Source organism: Lutjanus erythropterus, chromosome 12 (assembly GCF_056507025.1).
Source record: "Lutjanus erythropterus isolate fLutEry1 chromosome 12, fLutEry1.hap2, whole genome shotgun sequence".
Taxonomy (NCBI): Eukaryota; Metazoa; Chordata; class Actinopteri; order Lutjaniformes; family Lutjanidae; genus Lutjanus; species Lutjanus erythropterus.
Window position 1 is genome coordinate 10,723,009 of NC_139328.1, and position 21,016 is coordinate 10,744,024.

The window sequence follows — 21,016 nt, forward strand, 5'->3', positions numbered from 1 at the left end:
GACTTGGTAGATGGCACCAAAAAAATACATTTGAAACCCAACGGCGATGTCTCTTTCCAGAAATCATGACCAGGTTACTCAAGATGATCCACAGACCTTGCTGTGAGCAGCTTCGTGTAGGAACTAATTACTTTTTCGAAACAACACCTGCCAATCTTATCACCACGCAGCAGGAAGCGTGCATTGGCTGAGCTGTAACCTCTCATCCAGAACTGTCCATTTAATACATCACATCTTCAAGCACCCTATAGTTAGTTATTTTGACAAGACAACGTCACTGTAAAAGCTCAGAAAAAAAATGCGTCTCACATGGTAGACTAATCAGAATCACCTTGTTTGTTTAAAAAAGTTTTCCAATGTCTTCATCCACCAGTTCATCCATCTACTCGCCAACTTTGTACGCGGGTCACGGCGAGCAAAGCAGCCCAGACATCCTTTTCCCCAATAACTTACTCCAGCTCTTCCTGAGCGGTCCCATGCCAGCTCAGCGGAGCAAACCCTCCAGCATGTTCTGGAACTACCCTGCAGTCTCCCCTCAGTCAGTCAGGCATGGAGCATGAGGAGGCGCTCGGGCCCATTCTTTCCAAGTGACCAAAGCACGTCTACCTGCTACTCTGGAAGAGCTCCATTCATGGTTGGGCAACCTCATCTTAGCCTCTTGTATGCAGCAGTACGGTAAATTTACAGTAGTAGTAAAATGTGCTGCACTACCCAACGTTTATGACCACAAATGAAGGACGGATTGAAGATTGACTTGGGAAATTTAGAGCTTTGGCTTCACAAGCATGATCTGATAAAATGTCTGCATAGCTAAACCCAATTCCCCTAATGTTTTGTAGCTGTCCTTTGCTCTAGCTTGTGTAAAATCACAATTTTCCTGGATCCTCAGGGCAGCTGCAAACTTGTCTGAATAGGACAAGACTCATTTTACCAGAGGAGGACAACGTAAGGCCTTGAAGCACTCCTTCTGCAGTTAGACTGCCTTCTTCACTGCTGCTGTCCACCGTTGGAGTGTCACAATGACAAGCACTCTTAACCTTTTTTGAGGCTGCTTCCATGATGATGAGGTTCTGAGTCCGTCCTGTGCAGAACCTATGCATGGATGAAAGTAATTTCGGCTTGAATTTGAGAGTTGAAATTATGAATATCAGGCATTCCCAGCAAAGTCATGGGCCAAATGTTCTGATTAATTTTATTTTTCCTCCCTGCTATATGCAGGTGCAACAGGCTGCCTCCATCAGGGAAAAAAGACAGTTCCTGAATTGGATAGATAATTAGATTAAGCATTAAATTAGGGTCTTTCCTCTCCCAGGAGTGATTCCTATTCAAAGACTCACTTCTTGTTGGTCTGTTTAACATTCCTAAGGTCGCTCATTCCGTATTTACCTATGGACGACAAGGTTTAACCAACCACAGGCCTGGCTCCCGGAGTGGCCTGTCATGCCCATATTCCAGACGAAGTCCTTCTGGCTCTTGCTTTAAGCCTGAATCTAGATGCAGAACTGAGCTCTCCAAACAATCATCAGTCTGCCGTGAGACAAAGTACCATCTTTGTCAGTCTCTTACAAGCTCACTGCCTGGGTCCTTTTGTCCTTCATGTCATCTGCATTTGCCCAGTAGTGGGACAAAGCTAGTTGGAAGATTTAAACATATATCACATTTCTTACATAGAGGGTGTCTATTTTTTATGATGCAATTTATGAAGGTCATTTTTCTCCTCATAATTACCATCATATTACTAATATTTCATCAAATGCATGCCAACAAGTTCATTTGATCACCTTTGTGTGAAAAATGAAACATCGTGTAGTTTGCATCAGTAGCTGTTGTAGTCTGCATCAGCTGTGTATTAACCTAATCCACTAACATCTTCCTCTAGAACTGGATGCTCCTGCTAACCTCTTAGCCCGAGATGAAACAGAGTCCACCTTCAGCGTCTCATGGGATCCGGTCCAGGCAGAAATTGACGGCTACATCCTAACCTACAGCTCCTCTGAGGGCTCAAGTGCGGAAATCCCAGTCGGGTCTGACAGCACCTCTTACATGCTGACTGGCCTGAGGCCTGGGGTCCTCTACACTGTCTACATCTGGGCCGTCAAAGGGAACAAAGTCACCAGGAAGATCTCAACAGATGCTGAGACAGGTTAATACGCTTCAGATAGGCAGGGTTTAATACTCCCATTTCTGTTGAAACAGCAATTCATCAACATTTTTAAAAAAAGCTCATTTTGGCAGTCTAGATTTCTGTCTCTCACAGACATTGATAAGCACAAGTAAAGCAGCAGTTTTCATATGGATGCATTTACCAAACTATTTTTTTCTCATTAAGGGGAGGCTTTAATCTGATGTTTTCATGAGCCAACTGTGAAAATTGCCAGTCTGCCTTCTTAAATCACCCAATTTCATTTTAAATCCACGTAAGGCTGAAACACACTAAAACAAAACGGGATGAAATCTCAAAATCAGGATTTTTAAGATATACTGTATTGGCCATAGCAGGGCGGCTGGCAAACAACAAAAAGGAACAAAAAAGTCAGTCAGACAGATTCTTGTTTGTTTTTTTTAAAGCTGTGGCACTGTTTAAAAAAATGCTGCTGTCTTTTAGTGACCAGCTCCAGGTATCTTTGCATAAACAAGCTCAAACAGGTTATCGCTCTATTACTGTTAAAAAACAAAGGCCTTAATCTGAGATCACTGATAAGAATTTGCAGTCAGTGAGAGTCTGCTACATGTGACCCTAGTTTGGGGGAATATTGGTTCTGGGAGCTGTATTCTGCACAGACCTTTCAAACAAAGACAACAACAACTTCATCCCTATAAAAACAGTAGGCTGTCAGATATGTATTTGTAAAGGAAGAAAACAACATATTGGCAGAGGATAGACATGTATTAAGTGAGTGGAACAGCAGCCAATTGGATTTTCTCTTTTACATGGTTAGGAAAGGGATTCCATGCTTTATAAAAAAAAGGAAAAAAAAGTATTTCTGGAGTCCCTTAAGGAGTATTTTATTTGATCTAACTATAGAATGGGCAGCCTGTCCAAAGGTAAAGGTAAGTAAATGTGCATCTTTCCATTTCAGTAAAACTGGGTGTCTGGCGAATAAAGTAGCAACAGTGATAGAGTCATCATCAGACTGTGTGCGGGAGTCTGGAGGGACACCAAAGATGGGAGAAAAGAGCACAAGTCAGTAGGTTTGTTCAGGTATTCTGAGATTATTTTAAAGATGAGAGACCAGTTTAGCACTGGACTAGGACATATGGGGGTGTGAGCAGTGGGAGATGAGTGCAGGGATTACATGTTTTATTTTGCACCCCGTAACGCCATATGTGGCACATACTGAGGAGGCGTGAACTCTTTTTAAGATTGACTGTCATAATTCCTCTTCATCCCTATAGACTCAGGATGTTATTTATGCAGGGAAGCAGTGCTGAATTTGGTAGTGGATTCCTGCCATTGTGGGTGTATTTTACTTCTTTAATGATGCTTTATGTGACAGTACTGCTGGTATTCACATGGGTCAAGGGTTAAGTATGACAGGACAGGAATACATGGTGTTTGCATCACGTGTGAGACCTTAGAGAAGCAATATGTAGCAATTGCACATCCAAAATGAGCAGTTTGAATAGCAAGTTGGAGCCTTAGATGTTATATAAAATAAGTTGTATGATGCTTGTGATTTATATGAACACACAAAATTGCAACCCATTAATTCTTACACCATGTGAACTTTGATTTATTAAACTTTAAACTTCTTACAGTGTTTATTGTAAACTTCAAAAGTACCAGAAAGCTCCAAAACTGTCTCCCACAGGCCGGCCCAGGTCACTCGGCATGTCTCGTAACTTGGTGTGGGGTAAAAATAGTTCTGGCAGCACATGGTAAACGGGTTACAACAGGCAGATCTTTGTGTGAACCAGATGATGTGTAAAATCACCTGGGACCTCTAAGTGAAAGCTGGATCTTATTCAATTAGGCGGCAAATGGCCGAGTTTTGGATTATAAACATGTCGCGTCATAACTCATTAGAAACCATCGGTGGCGACAGACCAGCGCGCCGCTGGGTTCAGACAGGAAATCCATTGTGTCAAAAGATATCATCTGGGATACATAAAAGCACATGTTATTACATTTGTGACTTTATTGTACCTTGTAACAAGCATCATTAATATGTCAGTTTAAAGTGACTCAAACCAACATCACTGCATTTCACAGATACCAACAGTAACACTAAGTTTCTCCCATTATAATTTAATGATCAGAAAAGCTGTTTAATTTTCTCAGTGGTAATAAAACTGACTTGAAATTGGATGATTCCTGAATATAAACAGAAGGTGGTGTTTTTAGAAGAAGAGGACTGAAAGTATGATTCCTGACTTGAATAAATAATTGATTGCTCTGGCTGGTTTTATCACGGTGACATACACTTCCTCTAATTTCCAAAGACATGGGAGGTTGAAGCTCCAACTGTTACAGCAGGCGTCTTCATGTCAGACAAATGATTTCAGCACCTGTTTCAGGTCAGACCTCCAAAGCATTTAAATAAGGCGCAGGATAAGAGCCAGTTTATCTGCAGAGGCAAATTGTATCTCTGCAGGTGGGTTGTAGTCATCCCTGGTGTTGAGAGAGGCTGCAAAGTCAGATACATTAATGCTGCACTCATGATTGAGGTAGATAAAGGGAATGAAGGGTGAATACTGTGCCATAAAATCACGTGTTTGTGTTCGTGTTTGTGTTTGTGAAAAACGTAATTCACATGTAAATCTGAGGAAAGGTTTGTGCTCTAAAAACTGATGCACTAATAGAATAAATAATATTACAAAGAAGATTAAAATTTGGATTAAAACATTTGTTTAATCAAAAAGACCCTTTTCTCGCATGTGATCCCCCCAGTTTTAGTGAACAACCTCAAGGTAAAACAGCAACTAAACCCATTACTTATCCAATCCAGAACTGAGTTTTTAAAATATCGTAGTGAACGTATAATAGACACCACGCTCTTGTGCTGTAATCTACTCTGATCTACTCTCCACTCTGCAGACATTGATGCCCCGTCAGACCTGAAGGCGACAGATGTGACGCTCGACTCTGCTGTTCTGACCTGGATTCCTCCTCTCGCTGACATTGAGGGATACATCCTCACTTACAGAGACGAGGACGGCAACACGGAGGTACTCAGCCATGAGGTTTGACGCTTATTTTTTCACACAGAGAGACACCACATAAAAAGGTATTCAAGTGTTAAAATCAGCTGTAATACTAAAAAGGTTGACTTCACCATTCTGGTTATACTTCTTTAGACTTAAAGGGATAGTTTGGATTATTAAATTACATTAAATAATGATTAAATTATGGTGTATTGACTATAGCAAATGGCGGTCAACACAACCCTAGTTTGGAGAAGCAGAGAGGAGAACCAGCATGAAAGCAAAGCAATGAAGTGTTGTGGACAGGGTCAGAAACAAAACATATTTTGTCCGCTTAAAAAAAGGTCCACCTAAAAAGTTTATCTTATATTCAGAAAATTATAAGTTAGCCTTTTCTGACAGGAAACCACCATTATATAAGCCAAATATTGCTCTCTCCAAACCAACCAAACTCCAGGTAAAATATGTTTTGCAGCTGACCCTGTCCACAGCAGTACCATGCTTAGCCTACACCACCTACTGCTGTTTCTCCTAACCGGGGTTGTGGCGACCACCATCTTCTATAGGTGATACACTGATTATGGATAAGTTCCTCACACAACCCCACTTCAAATTATCTGAACTATCCCTTTAACATATACAAAGTCTGTATGAACAGAGTGATGTTTAGAGTTCAGAAAACTACAACACAGAATAAAAATGCCACAACTTAAATATTAAACTCTATTTATAAATACAGAGAGAGACTTTTCTTTCAGGGTATATTTGCATTCATTTCTTATGCAACTGTTTCATTAAATTTCAAAGAATATACTCATATAGAAAATTGAGTGTGAAGGAGGATCACAACAACCTTTTATTCTGCATTAGATAAAAGCAGAGCTGCAGTTATTTTAAGCATCCTGTGGTGAAATATGAATATTGAGCTACACAAAGGTGGATTTTTGTCTTTACAAGCATGTAAATAAAACTTGGAAAACAGTTTCTTTACTGTTAAAAACAAGCTGAGGCTACAATGAAGGTGGATGTTCAGTTGAAGCTCTGGAGAACGCTGACCTCTTGTGGCCAGAAATAAAAATTAATCTACTAGAAGTCATTTTAAGCATGATGAGGTGATTGATCTTTTCTTTGATACCTTTTTAAGATTTAATAAGAATTGAGGAGCCCGTTTAATGCCTGTCTCTTATTAAAGTTCAAGACGTATCATCACTCATTCATGAACTTTATCAAAGGCCACATTATATACCACACATCATATGGGACATCTTCTTCCCTCAGGCTGTGCAACGGCTTAATTCATCTTCAGGACTCCACCGTGTAAAATAGTTTGTTTCATTTTCATCTATTCAACCAATCTACTCTTTTATGTGTAGCAAAAGGGGGATACATCTTAATCCTGCAATACAACCCTGTGTTGTATCATGATGAAGATAAACACATAAATAAATCTATCGTAATAATAATTTAGTGAGTGTTCAGTATGATTATAACTGTAACTGTCGTTTTTTTTATGGTCAGGCGGTTGAAAGGCAGCTTGGAGCCAGCGGGAGCAGTTTTTCTGTATCCAGTTTGGAGATGGGGAAGAAATACATAGTCACCATCATCGCCTACAGAGGGAACAAGAGGAGCAAGGTGGTACAGACCATCTTCAAAACAGGTCTGTCTGTCTTCTGCAGGTCAACATCATGTACATCATATGTCATACACAGTGTATGATGCTGTATGTTATCAAATAAATACAGTACTAAATAAAGAATATTAATGTTGTCACGTCCTCTTCTCTAGTTGGTCTCCTGTATCCGTTCCCCATGGACTGTGTTCAGATCATGAAGAATGGCAATAAGAACAGCGGTGTCTACACCATCTATATTAACAATGACCGCTCCAAACCGCTTGAGGTTTACTGCGACATGGACACTGACGGCGGCGGCTGGCTGGTATGACTTTCTTTCCTACTTCATTCAATAACCATCATGTGGATGGGAGCATTTCTACACCGCAGACTGTGTGGGTTGTGGCTGCTGTGGTAGTGGGCCAATCAAATGCTGCATGAAATCGATGAAGGCTTTGCTGTGATTGGCTGCAAGCAAAACCATATAAATAGCCTTTTTTCAATAGACATTAAAATGTCAAGTTCAGTTTAGTCATTATGAGAACTAGTTAGGCACAGAAAACAGTTGTATCATATATTGTGAGGCTTTGCTGTCCACATGCTGTTGAGATTTTGATTTTACTTATTGTGCCTTAATTGGTGGACAGAGTTGATTTTCTTTTAAAATCACAAAATGAAATGACAAAAATGAGTTTGACATTCATATGACATGCTAAATATCCATTTACACTTCATCAAAGCTCATATTATTGAAATCAAAGTTGTTTTGAATGCAATGTAGAGCTTTAATCGTGCCTGAAAAGTTGAGCCCGTCGAGGCCAGATGCCGACAAAATTCTGTCCGAAACCGACCCAAACCTGACCCTCGTTAAATATTTTATCCTGAACCCCATCACAGATATTTTTTCTTAACAAGCTTCGCTCTATGCACCAAAAAGTAGGATTTTTCAGTGACAGGGACGATACATGCAGGGAATTGTAACTGTAACTGAACTGCAACGACTAAACTGGGGAGAAAAATGAAAACAAATACATGTGAAAATAAATATGGTACAGCTGAAACCCAACATGAGCCCGTGAAATCTGTGAGAAATAAGACCAGACCCACACAGAATGTGGTGGTATTAAGCATTTGATGTAGCTCCTTGTAGTTTTTGAAAAAATAAAATAAAATAATTATACTATGTTTAGTCAAAAACAAGTATTTTAGTTAGCTGAAATAAAAAATAAAAAGCAGACTATAGAAAAAAATTAAAACATATTTAAAACTGTCCCCTGTCTGGTCAAATTTGTCAACACAACAACCATGAGGATATTGTAATACCTATTCTAAACTTATGTCTAATTCAACTAAACATTTTAACTAAAGTGAAAGGGGCAAAACCAAACTGGAGACTAACTGAAACTAAACTTTAAAACAAAAACTAAAGTAAAAACAAGAGTAAAATCTAATAAATCAGGTTCATATGATCCCTTGTGACTAGCAACAATAAAAAAGCATATTTTTGTAAGAAAAATGTGAGCTGTGGTCTCATATGTTTAGAAAAAATTCAGGGAATTTGTGTTTAGCTCAGCTAGTATTTTTAAATGCTCTACAGGGAATTATAAAAGTCTATATAAAAGGACTTCGGTGGGGTCAAGATATTAGTTGCTGCTGGGATTTTAGGATGGTAACCAACAAGCCAAAGCCAGTTATTTGAAACATTTGTGCAGCAGCTGTCAGTGAAACTCCTGCACTCGCTGCTTTCAGGTTCTGCAGCGTCGTAACATTGGCAGGCTGGACTTCATGAAACGCTGGAGACAGTATGTAGCCGGTTTTGGCAACATGACAGACGAGTTCTGGATCGGTGAGTGGTGCCAATGTTCAGTCTGTTTTCTGCACATGTGAACAGTAAAAGAGTGTTTCCTCTTACATGCTCTGTCTGTGTGTTCCCTCAGGTCTGGACAAGATATACGAGCTCACCAACACTCCCACTCAGTACGAGCTGAGGTTTGACTTGGGCCTGGGCTCAGAGAGAGTTTACGCCGTATATGACAACTTCAAGATTGCACCCATCAAGCAGAAGTTCAAGCTCACTATTGGCAAATACAGCGGGACTGCAGGTGGGTCTTTTTCTTCTAAAATCTTTTCCAAACAGCCAGCGGTACAAAAGTCTGACACTGAGACGACAACATGAGCAGCTCTCAGAGCTTACATTTTCTCTCTGACACTTTGTTCAGATAGAGGCAGTTATGTAGCGGAGGAGAGGGCAAGGATTGCAATAAGACAGACAGGGGTGGGAATACAGGGGTTTCAAGCAGTCGGCACCCCACCCATCATCCTGTGGGGTGCCGAGAAAACACATACGCACCAGCAGTAGGTGGGATATTTGTTTCAGACACTTACATTCAGTGAGTTATAGACAGTAGCTATATAGGGAAGGCTGTATCTGAAGAAGGCAGGGTTTTAGTGAGCTTTGAAGCCAGACAGATACAGACGCACAGCAAGTGGGACGCTGTGTCTACACATACCTGCAGTGCGCTGAAACAACATATACTGTATTGCTCTATATTTGGCGTTTGATTAAATTTATTCCATCAGGGAACATGTGGAGGAAAAAGAGGCGAGCAGCAAAAAAGTCTGTGCGAATATATTGAGAATAGAGGAAGGTTGAGCTGCATACAGCCTGTTCTTTTTGAGTTTTTAACATTAAACTAATAAGTCAATAAGTCAACGTGCATATGACAACATCTGGTCTACCCTCAGTTTGGAAAGAGCTGCAACAATTAGCCGATTAGTTGATTAGTCATTTGACAGGAAACAAGTTGCAAACTAATTTGAACACTGATCAAGCATTTCAGTAATTTTGCAACCAAAAATGTCAGTAATTTGCTGGTTCCAGCCTCTTATATGTAAGGATTGGCTGCTTTTCTTTGTCCTTTTTTAAAAATATTATTCTTTTGGGACGGCTGAAGATATGACAGGAAAGGGGGTTGAGAGAGGGGATGGTCACAGCAAATGGGCCGCAGGCAGGAGTCAAACCAGCAGCCGCTGCAGAGGACCAACAGCCTCAGTACCTGGGGCACACGATCTACCAACTGAGTTACAGGGATGCCCCTCTTTGTCATTTATGACAGTTGACGAAGAGCAAAAGATGCAATATGAAGGCACTGCTTTTGGTTTTGGAAAATTGTGATGAGAATTTTCCCAAACTTTTAGACAGTTTATAGAGTAAACGATTAACTAATTAATAGTGAAAAAAAAAAACTGTAACAGGGAGGAAAAGGAAGAAACAAGAGAAACAGAGGGTGGATCCTTCTCCCAGGATGAACAGACATGCAATAGATGTCATGTATACAGAGTATATCAACACAAAACCACAATATATACAAATATTGATGATAAAAGTACAGATATGGTGCAACTATTATTGTTAATTGTTGTTGATGATCCTCAGGTGATGCTATGACCTACCACCAAGGCCGGCCCTGGACTACTATTGACTCAGATAATGACATCGCCCTCAGTAACTGTGCCCTGACCCACCGTGGCGCCTGGTGGTACAAAAACTGTCACCTGGCCAACCTCAATGGAAACTGGGGAGACAGCAGGCATAGTGTGGTGAGTGATCCGGGACACGGTTCTGCACTTTATCGTACGTGCAAAATTTTGTGGTGGTTTTCAGGGAGGGGGTTGTCTACCAGCTTGGGTTTAAAAACGTCCTAAAAAAGAAGAAAAAGCAAACAGGATTCATACAGAAGCTTGAAAGTTTGGAAAATATTTGATTTTAACCGTTTTCAAGGTTAATAATATGCTTCATTTAATGTGCTCCTTAAAAAATGTTTGATTTTTAACATAATCTGATGATTCATCTACACACTCGAACTCCCTGTGAAGCAAAAATCTTTTAATATCTGTAATGAAACGATCCCATCAGCATATTTGTCATTCATTGCTACATGAGTCCTCTGCTGATCCCTTATTGAAACTGAGAATGTACATTTATTGCAGTGGGCGTAAAGGAATTTGCATTTATAGTAACAATTTAGATGTGATGATCAAGGCTTTTAGAGAGGAAACTTTTGGTTTAGGTTGGTTTAAAAAGCTGTACAATACCTGAAACATGAAACAAAATCTGCCAAACATCTAACTAAACATAAAAATCTTGATGGTTTAACACTCTAACCCTAATCAACCCCAGTTAACAGTTAACAGTCTGTAAATCCTTGAGATGAGGCTGTCAAACTTTACTCCTCACTCCTGGTAAACTATGTTTTTTACTTTGTGTAAAGTTCTAGCATTTATGTGCTAAATTAAGCTATACTGCAGACTTTCTGTCCCATTATTGACCTTTCATACTTCTGAATAATAATACAAGTGAATCCCAAAACTGCTTTAATCTCTGTGTTTGCCATCCTGAATCCCTCTCAGCTCAAAATGTCAGTGTTGTTCATGATTAATTCAGCAGTTATTGGAGTTTTGGCTACAAAGTTAGGAAGAGCTTTGCTGTTTTTCTTTGAGAACAAATAATGTTGGTTTTATAACGACGACTCACAACAAAGTTAAAGCAGCTACGCTTCATCGCCTAGTCGTCAAATACTAAATTAATCATGCATTTTGATAATTGATTCAGTGGTTAGAATAAATTTTTAAAGAGAAAAAAAGTCAATTCTCTGATTCCAACCTCTTAAATGTGAACATTTTCTAACCTCTTTACTCCTCTACCCTCCTATTAATAAAAGTGCTAACTAAAACATGAAATGTTCTTTGGTGTGTCCCCATTGGAGAACCCTTTTCAGTTCCTGGTAGAACCTTTTGTAAGGTTGGAACCCTTTCAGAGAGTTCTACCTAGAACCCAACATAAAGTGGTATACCTAGAACCATCTGTGAAAGGTTTCACCCAGAAGGCTCTATGAGAGGTTTGACAGAGAACCTATTTATATTCCAAGGGTTTCATCTAGAATCCACCTGGGGGGTTCAACCGAGAACCCTCTTATATTCTGGTGCAAAGAACTCTTCATGAAAAGTATTTCTTGGAAAACAAAGAACCCTTTTAGGAAGAAAGAGTTCCTCAAGGATTTCAACAATCCTTGAGGAACTCACAAAAATGGTTCTTAATGGAACTCCTAGTCTTACAGAGAACCCTCAATGAACCTTTTCTTCACAAGCAAACGGTTCTATGTTGAACCTCAACCTTTCAGGAAGAACTCTTTTGGAACCCTTATCTCTGAGCATGCACGACCTAAACTGAATCTTTGGGTTGTGGACGAATGAAGACAGCTGAGAACGTCATAATATGCTTTGGGAAAAATTTTACACAATTTTCTGACATGTAATTGAACTAATCAGTTGATTGAGAAAATAATTGACAGATCTGACGCTACACAACAAATAATTGATTGTTACTTGACCTTTTTTCTAAACATACTTACAAAAAGACACACACACAAAAAAAAAGTGTGCTGACCGGGAGGCTGTTCCCTGCTCAGCAATCAAAGACAACTTCACTCCAGCCCACTTCTAGTTGTTTTGTTTCGGATTGTTGAGGTGAAGCTGAAATGGCCTGAATCCATCAGCAGTGATAAGAAAACACATTTCTCACACCAGCTATAAACCATAAGTGTTTTTTACCAGGCTGATAGGGTAACAACAACAGTTATTATGTCTAAGGGAGACTGATACTGAAGGAAATGCCAGGGGAGATCTCTGCTCTTGTCGAGATTTCATCCATAATATTGCCGCTGCAGATGTCTCCCGCAATGTTTGTCGCCGGAATGCAATAACAGTCAAAACAAGTTTGTGCTCACACGAAATGAAGCCAGGGGCTGGTATTTATTAGTCTTTGTCATTCTGCCTGTCTGTCACGCCGGCAGAGTCTTCTGTGATGCCAGCTCGCACCTCTCTGTGCCTCCGTCACTTCCCCCGCTCCCTTTTCTTTTTCTTCTCCCTCTAAGCGTGCTTTCCTTTCCACCTTTTTTCTCTCGTCTCATCTTCTATATTTTAATCACTTTTTTTTCGCTGTCCCGCTGTCAGGGAGTGAACTGGAAACCGTGGAAGGGTCACATGACGTCCCTCGACTTCACCGAGATGAAGATCCGACCCTTGGGGGCGTTGTCCAGCAGGAAGAGGCGATCGCTGATGGCCAGACAGAAGAGCAGAACCACAAACCTGCAGAAGAAATAATGCATCTCCTCCCACTGAAACCATAACCATCATCACCAGTCCCATTAACCTGCCATCGCACTAGATTTGGGTGTTTCTGTACATATGTACATTGACCACACACACAAGGGTTCCCACTGATCTGCATGCATGTATGTGTCTCGACTCTTGGACAGTATGTTCACTTTAGGGGCAAAAAGGGAAATGCTCATATGAAAAAAATAACTTATTACCGCCCCGTCTCCTAGAAATTACATTTATATAGAACTATTTTGCAACAGCAGATACACCTTGAGGGAAACATAATGCTGACTGAAATACATTTCTGTTAACATAATAAGGACGTGTTTTTTTAACGTACTTGGCAAGTCACAGAAATGTTGATACTGTAAGTAAGATACCAGTAAAACGTTCACTGACAACATTTTTCATTTGCTTTAAGCCAAAGTAGGCCATCATGCAGGATATTATCCAGCTGTATTGACGACGCCCAGTGAGCGCCAGCTGACCTCTTTTCACTATCTTTGCAACCAGATAAAACAACATTGTGTTACAAAACACAGATTTGTTTGATCATTTATCAGTTGAAAGAAAGACTACCTTGATTCATTTTAAGGTATTTCTCCAAAGTCATATTTCAGTTGTAGGTGAAATCTGGTCTTTCAACACATTTAAAGTTGCATATAAACTGTTGTACATATGAAGTGCCACTACATAGGCATTTCGGGTACAGCTTCAGCTACTCCAAAGAAATATGTCCAGGGACATAGTATTAAGAGTGACCAAGACGCTTAAATGGACAAGATGACGTGGTGGTTAGGCTGGTTATATACAGGCAATTGAGGCTTGAGTGCTGCTTCTTGATTTTTTTTTTTTCTTGCTAGCTTTCAGCTGAGAAATTAGGATGTAGTTTCTCAGCAAGGTCTTCAGACGTCTGTGAAAAACTTCCACTTTTGAATTAATTCTAGACGTCTTTTCACCAGCGACTGTACTTGTTTTTCACTTGTCTTTTCAAGGGCGACATGCTCACTAGGCAGCATTATTCCAAAGTCAGCGGTGACTTGAAGCGTGATATTTTTTGATTGTGCCTACTACGAGTGGTTTTTAACTGGTTATGAAACAGTCTCACTTGAATGAGCTACATAAGCAAACAAGACCATCAGTAAGAAGATATGTCTGTTTAGTTATTCTAATGCCTGCAAGCGGGTTGGAATCTGTGAAAGTGTGAACTGTCTTTACATTTTCCAGTCAGTTTAAAAGAAGCAGGAGGAGATTTTTATTCAGATAATTTTATTTTTGGGGTTATATCTTGTGGTTGTGGTGATGGAAACACTGTGGCTCTAAAATCAACACAATAAGAAAGTTCCTTGTAGCTTTAATATTTTGCTGAAATGATGATTTTTCCTCATGAAGTGCTTTTATTGCTACACCTACCTTAAATCACAACATTTCCTTTCTCTAAACAAAGCGAGTATGATGCAAACCTCTGACTGTGGTGTCAAAGTCCTTTACCTTGTATGCCCACCATCCACTTCATCCACCTCCTTATGGATCCAGTGTGTTATATAAATGTATTTTTATCCCCCCAAAAAAGTTATCTGCGGACATAATCCAGGCATGAATTATGTTGTGTCCACAAAGTAATTATGAAAACAATTTAGTAACATACAAACGTAATTTCTAGGAGACAGTGTTCCTTATTATCAGTTTGTATGCAGTGAGATTCATCAGAAATTCAGAGGTTTAATGTGACTGTGGGAAAGCAGCAAATAGAAAACTGCCTCGGAGTTGTTTTTAAGGTGAACTGAAATTGAACATTAACAAGTTTAGTCTATCAGTTATAATGCAATTTTAATTTTAACAACTTCTGTTTCACTGATTCTGGTAGTACCCTCAATTATAAATCAGGAAACAGTACCAAGAAATCCAATTTTTCTCCTATTACTGCATTCATTTTATCTTTTTTTTGTTGTTGTTGTTGTTTTTAAACCTCAGGGCTGCAGCCGAGGTTATTTGTATTATATTTGTTTATTTTATGTCTTATGAAGAATTTGAGTAGCAACTCTTTGTGTATAGTAGTATTGTCATAATAACATAAATGTAAAGAAAAGAAGCTTGTGGCCTGTGTTTTTTTTTTTTTTTTTTTTGATCAGGTGTGGATGATTAGTTAGTGCCCCGAGTTTATTGATTATGAAGGCGGCTGGCGGTGTCACATTAAGCTGCCACTGTGCTGCGAACACTGTCACATCGCATTAGTTTGTGTAGGACGAGCCAGAAAATAACAATGGATGGCTGTCTTCAGTGACCATATTGCTCCTGCTTTACATTCATACGAGAGGGACGGCGCATATCAATCAATGTGATGTGCTCATATCAAACAACAATAAGAACGAGGTCTGTTTGTCTCGTCCTCAGGAACTTAATGACCAAACTCCTGTTTTCAATCTCAAAAGCTGACAAAGGTTATTAATTCTGCTTTGACTTTGACTTTATTACATAATTACTTCTTTTTTTTTTTACATTTTTATTACAAACTCTGTTGCTCTATATGACAAGGACAGAGCACATCAATCAACCTTTCTGCTAATCTGCCAGAATTGATTTGTAGTTTCTGCTCCTCATAAATTTTCCATTCACTAAAATGTCTTTAAGCCTTCATGGCCCATAAGGTTTTATATTACAACAAGCGCTCAGTCAGGATTTTCAAGGTCAGAATTTAGGGAATTAAAACCCACTATATATATATATATATTTTTTTTTTTTTTCATTTTTTTGCTAATTGTGTTGTCAAACTTACATTATAGCTCCTCATTCATATTCATGCCACACATTCCCTCAATATATATATAAATAAAGGTTTTGTTTCATAAAGACATTGTCAATTTCCTCTTCCGAGGAGAGCGGAGGAGAGAGAGTACGGGTTGATCAAAATAATTGATGGACAAGTAGTTCCGGCTTTATGCAGTGGCCTATATGAGCCGGTGTGATGAAAACAAGTCTTCAAAGTCAGTGGTTTTCAAACTGGGCGCATTGGACGTTATAACAACAAGGCAGTTAAGTTTGATTATAATTTATAGTGATAATATTGTTTCTCAAAATAATGACTTCAAATCTCAATATCATTTTGAGTTTATTTACTGAAGGATAACACCTTGAGATATAGCATCTCATTTTTGAGGGGGTCCTGTAGACACAGATACAAAAACAAAGCATATAGACAAAACAGCATTACACAACAAACATTCAATACAGATACACAAATACAAACATCTCACTCACCCTTTCACCCTCTCAAAATAATGACCTACTATCCCAAAATAATGTCTTAAAATCTCAATATAATGATGCAAAATAATGACTTAGTATCTCAAAATTATGAGACACTGATAATAGTTTGTCATTATTTTGTGTTGTTTGTTTCTTATTATAATGTTTAACAGGATCTTTTTTTCATCATATTGCAGAAATGGTCTTCTATAGGTGGAAGGTGAATGTCAGGAGAGGTTTTATATATTTTAACTACTGTAGTTATATTACTGTTTGACTGTATTAATCCATCTAGAAGTAACAATTCAACAGCCCCTGCAGCTCTGTGAGGCTGTGGTTGAGCACCATGAAGCTTTGGGCTAAATGCTAACATCAGCATGAATCTTTCTTAAATAACTGTTTCATATTTTTTCCTCCCTATTACAATTTATTTCAATATAACTGTAGACCGCTGAAGCCTCACGTCGGCTCCAGTTTAACCTTAAATTGCATTTTTACACACAATGATTTTGTCTTCCCTCACCTCACACTGGAATTGCTTTTTAAAAAAAACAAAACAAAACAAACAACAACAACAACAACAACAAAAAAAAAACAGGATCTCTTCACAGCCAGTATAGACAGGGGGAACAATTACAGCAACCAAAAACACCATTTAAATAAAGTCATGTCAGGGTTCTTTTAAGATAGTTTCACATGTTTTGACATCTATTTTTTAATGCATCCTTGGCTCACAATGACAGTCTCAACATGCTCATGTTTTGCCCGTAATGTTTACCATGTTCAAACTATCTAATCGTTGTTCAGCAATTTATTTTTGACCACAGTGGACCGACAGACCAACACTGCCATCTTTAAGGCCCTCTGCAAGCACAAACTGACTGAAATTGGATTTTTTCAGCCAATAGGAAGTCAAAAAATTTCAATATCAATATATCAGCTGATATGCTTTATGCAGAATATAATATGTACACGTATATACATAAAATATTGTGAAAATAATATATAGGCTAACGGAGGCAGGATATTTTCCAGTTTAACAACAAACCTTATTTTCCAAAATAATATCAGGACACTAAAACAGTCAACTTTCACCTGTATTTTTAATAATTCTATATAAACAGAAAAAAACCTACACAAATTGAGCAAAAATATATGCAGGTATTTAAATCTGAATGTAATAGGCCAATATCAGGCTGATAATATCAGTCAACTAATATGTTGATTTGGTTCAGTAGTTTTAGTTCAATTAATAATAATTATTATTATTAATTTTGTTGTTTTAATTTATTATTATTAAAATAATTTTAAACACTGGGGGAACTTGTGTTTTAGTCAATACTACATACATCTTTAAATATGTCATTTATTTATTTATTTATTAAAATACTGTTTTACTAAGCTACCAATACCACCGGAAGTGGTACCGTCCGTCATCACCTCCCCCCATGTCTTCAAGTGGATCCGTCCAACCATAGTGTCAGAGGTCAAGCCCAAAAAGCTCAACAGTGTAGAAAAGGTCAGAAAAACGTTAAAGGTTCATAAAGACATAACTTGTCTGTTACCACGGACACATAGTTACATGTGTTAATCACGTGTTGTTTTGATTGTTTGATCTGATGTGGATGTGACCTGGATAAAATCATCATTTAGCGGACGAGCACTTTTTGGCACCACACTTTTTTTCCAGGATTAAAGATGAACTGAGGAATAATATGATGCAAAAACACCTCAAGACTTTTCTCATTGATGAACTGATCAATAATTGGACACACATGGAGGACAGCCAGGATGGAAATACACAGCGTAAGGTAAGATTATTTTATGATAAAGTCTTCCTGTGTTTGCTATGTCTAACACGTTAGCTTGCTTGCTAACACTAGAGGTGATTTAATTGAGTTCACCTGCGCTGCATATCCGTGTTGATTTGAACCGGGTGATTTTATTGTGCTTTTGGCTTTTGACTGTTGCTGTTGTGTAAATCCTGCTGACATGCAGGTGAATGTGTGTAATGATCCTCACTCCCTCCGTGCTGTTCGCTTGTTGGACTTATTTTTGTTTCAGAGCTGCAGTTGTCGTAGGTTAACTTACCTGTGCTGCATTATAGGACACAGTCAGGTGGGCTGCTACTGGAGCTGCAACGATTCATCTGTTTAATCTACGATAGAGTTAGGATATTGGTTTATCGTGACACAAGTGTTGTCTTCTCCTGGTTTTGAAGGCTGCGTTACAGCTAAGTGATGTAATTTTCTGCATGTACCCAACTGTTCCAGCTGTTCAGCTATTTTCCTTTACCAGTTTAGTCATTATATCCACATTACTGATGATTATTTATTAAAAAATCTCATTGGGTTAATAATTTGCAAAAGCACCAGTAGTCATCCCTACAATTTTGCTGCAGTATCAAGATATTTGGTCAGAAATATGATATTTGCTCATTTTTGTCATCTCAGCCCTTGGAGCACACAACATGTTGTTAGTTAGAACCCTCATGATCAAGAATTATCTCTATATGAAACTTCACTATCGTGACAGGTTTTTCAGATTTATTGGCTTTAGGCCTAACTTGGAAAAATGATAAAACTGTAAAATGCCCTGAAGCAGTCTTGAAAAATCTTTCTGTCCTTTTCTTACACCTGGTGGTAATGAGTGTGTGTACATTATCTTGTGTGCATAGGATGACAAAAATTATTTAATAAAATAATCTTTCAGGACACTGAAGGCACCATAATTTGACCCTCTGACAGGGGCTATTTTGCATAGCGAATACTAGGGATGTGCGTGATCAATCGACTGTACAATTAAATAATGCCACCTTCACTAGTCAGCAATACTAAATACTAGTTAGTTAAACTATTTATCAATATTTTATTCATGTGCAGTGACAGTTAACTCTCGCCTCTAAGCTGTTATGCAACTTTGCGTACATTTTGCTGGTACAGGAATACAACTGAGTGCTTTTACTCATGTATAAGTCCAAATGCCGTATTTTACTTGAACCAGAATATTTCTTAGATTGTAGTATTGTTACTTTTACTTACAGTAAGTAAAGGATCTGAGTACTTCCTCCACTACTGGCTGGCACTGTCTTAAGTTGATTTTTTTTCTATCTAGAGCTGCAGTGTTCCCACAGTACAGCGCTTTCTTCATACTGAGCAACTACTCTTGCAGGGGCAGATGACTGTTTTCCGTCTGTCTCATGATGGTTTCCCAATTCTGTATCTCGAAATCTGCAGACAGCCACAGCTCACTGGCTGTCTGGGTGAAAACCATTTTTACACAGCTTCTTAAAAGTGCTTGGTGTGGATATAAACAGCGTATAACACCATTTAAACAGAAAGTACAGATATGATCTATTCAAAGAACATTGCGCTTCTTCAGGAACGTCATTCCTTCTTCAAAGACCAAATGAAGAAGTGACAGGAACATTTTTGAATATTTATTCATCAAAATGAAATGGTGTGAGAAAGCCGCTGCCTAAAATTTGCAAATATTTCTGGTATAACACTTTTTTTCAACTTTTGAAATGAAATGTCTCACAAAAGCTCATTGATGCGCAAGGCCTTTTCAGCCACAGTGATTGCAAATTACTTTAAGGAGATTGGTTCCTGCCGTTGCTCTGAGAGGCAGAGGAGGTTTGCTCAGTGCCAGGATAAACACATAAGTTTGCCCTTTCTCTCTCTCTGTCGCTCTCCTGTGTGTGGGTATACACAGTACAGTATATAAGCGTGCAGACACACACATTTGTCTGCCCGTGTCACTCGCGTTGACACTTACGTCCTGGGTTCAGCGTGATGTATTTTTTCCATGAGGGAACTTGGTAATGTTGCAACAAGGGAGTGTTTGTTCTGAAGGGTGGAGGGTGAGCAGTTCGTGGAAAAAGAGAAGTAATGACCAGACAGAAAAGAACGGAAAAGAAAGAGAGAAAGAGAAAAAAAGAAGAGAAAGACCTTTGCAATTAATTTTACTTGTCTAAATGGTCACTCAGAAAATGGGAGAAAAAAAGAAAAAAGGTACCACTGAATCACTGCATGATCGTGGTGCAAATTCTTGCATTTTAGGTTACATTATAGATGAGGTCAGTGTTTCTCAGTCCCTGGTGGCCTGTGTGAGTATTGCCAGCTATATGTGGATTGTTTTTTAAAATAAATATAGACTATGTAAATAAAGCCCTTTATTTGACAGCAGAAAGGGAACAACAGGAAATAGAGAGGGGATATAACATGCGACATCTGCAACTGGAATCAAAATGGGGACACTGCGGTTATGTGGTTTGCACTGTAACCATTCAGCTACGGTGCCAAGCCGCTGCATATATATATGCTGATTTTCATTCATTATTAATTTGATATTGATATTCAGACTTTCTTGATAGTTTTTTTTTCTATTTTAAGTAAAATTGTGAAACATGTCCACACTGGTTCCTGGCTGTGCTGTAGTGTAGTGTCACATCTCTGTTGCTGCAGTTCCTTTACAAAAAGATGTTTTGTATGAAGTGTTAAAAATGCACTGTACAGTGGTTCAACTGACCAGTGAAAAGGCCGAAGGAGGCACAGATACCTTCTGGGCAACACTTAAATAAGAATATAGACAATCACCAGTCACTGGTTAAAGAAACTGGAAGCTTGGCATCAAAATCTGTGCAAATTTAAAACTGAACAGTTTCCTGTTTCTGTGTCAAGTGAACAATAATGCCTGTAACAAGCTGGAGTTGACAGCTTTAGCAAAGCAATTCTTAAAACTTCACCATAGGAATAGAAGGTCAGTGTAGGGTTAACACTTTTGGAATTGGATCACAGAGTATCACAGTTTAAACCTATTCAATCAAACCACTCAGCAGGCTGCAGAGGG

General features: G+C 38.7%; 1 protein-coding gene across 4 annotated transcripts in view; it reads left to right on the plus strand.

Moving 5' to 3' along the window:
• tnn (tenascin N) overlaps positions 1–13,426 on the plus strand; it is a 51,335-nt gene extending 37,909 nt beyond the window's left edge. For 2 of the 4 annotated variants that reach the window (XM_084732669.1, XM_084732671.1), the window contains 8 exons: positions 1,880–2,143; positions 5,039–5,184; positions 6,664–6,802; positions 6,931–7,082; positions 8,507–8,603; positions 8,695–8,859; positions 10,194–10,357; positions 12,770–13,426. In XM_084732669.1, coding sequence (XP_084588795.1) covers positions 1,880–2,143; positions 5,039–5,184; positions 6,664–6,802; positions 6,931–7,082; positions 8,507–8,603; positions 8,695–8,859; positions 10,194–10,357; positions 12,770–12,919 — 1,277 coding nt within the window. In that variant the 3' untranslated portion in view covers positions 12,920–13,426. The remainder of the gene's footprint in view (positions 1–1,879; positions 2,144–5,038; positions 5,185–6,663; positions 6,803–6,930; positions 7,083–8,506; positions 8,604–8,694; positions 8,860–10,193; positions 10,358–12,769) is intronic. The other 2 variants (XM_084732670.1, XM_084732672.1) reach the window with 1 other exon arrangement.
• The last annotated feature ends 7,590 nt before the right edge of the window (positions 13,427–21,016 follow it).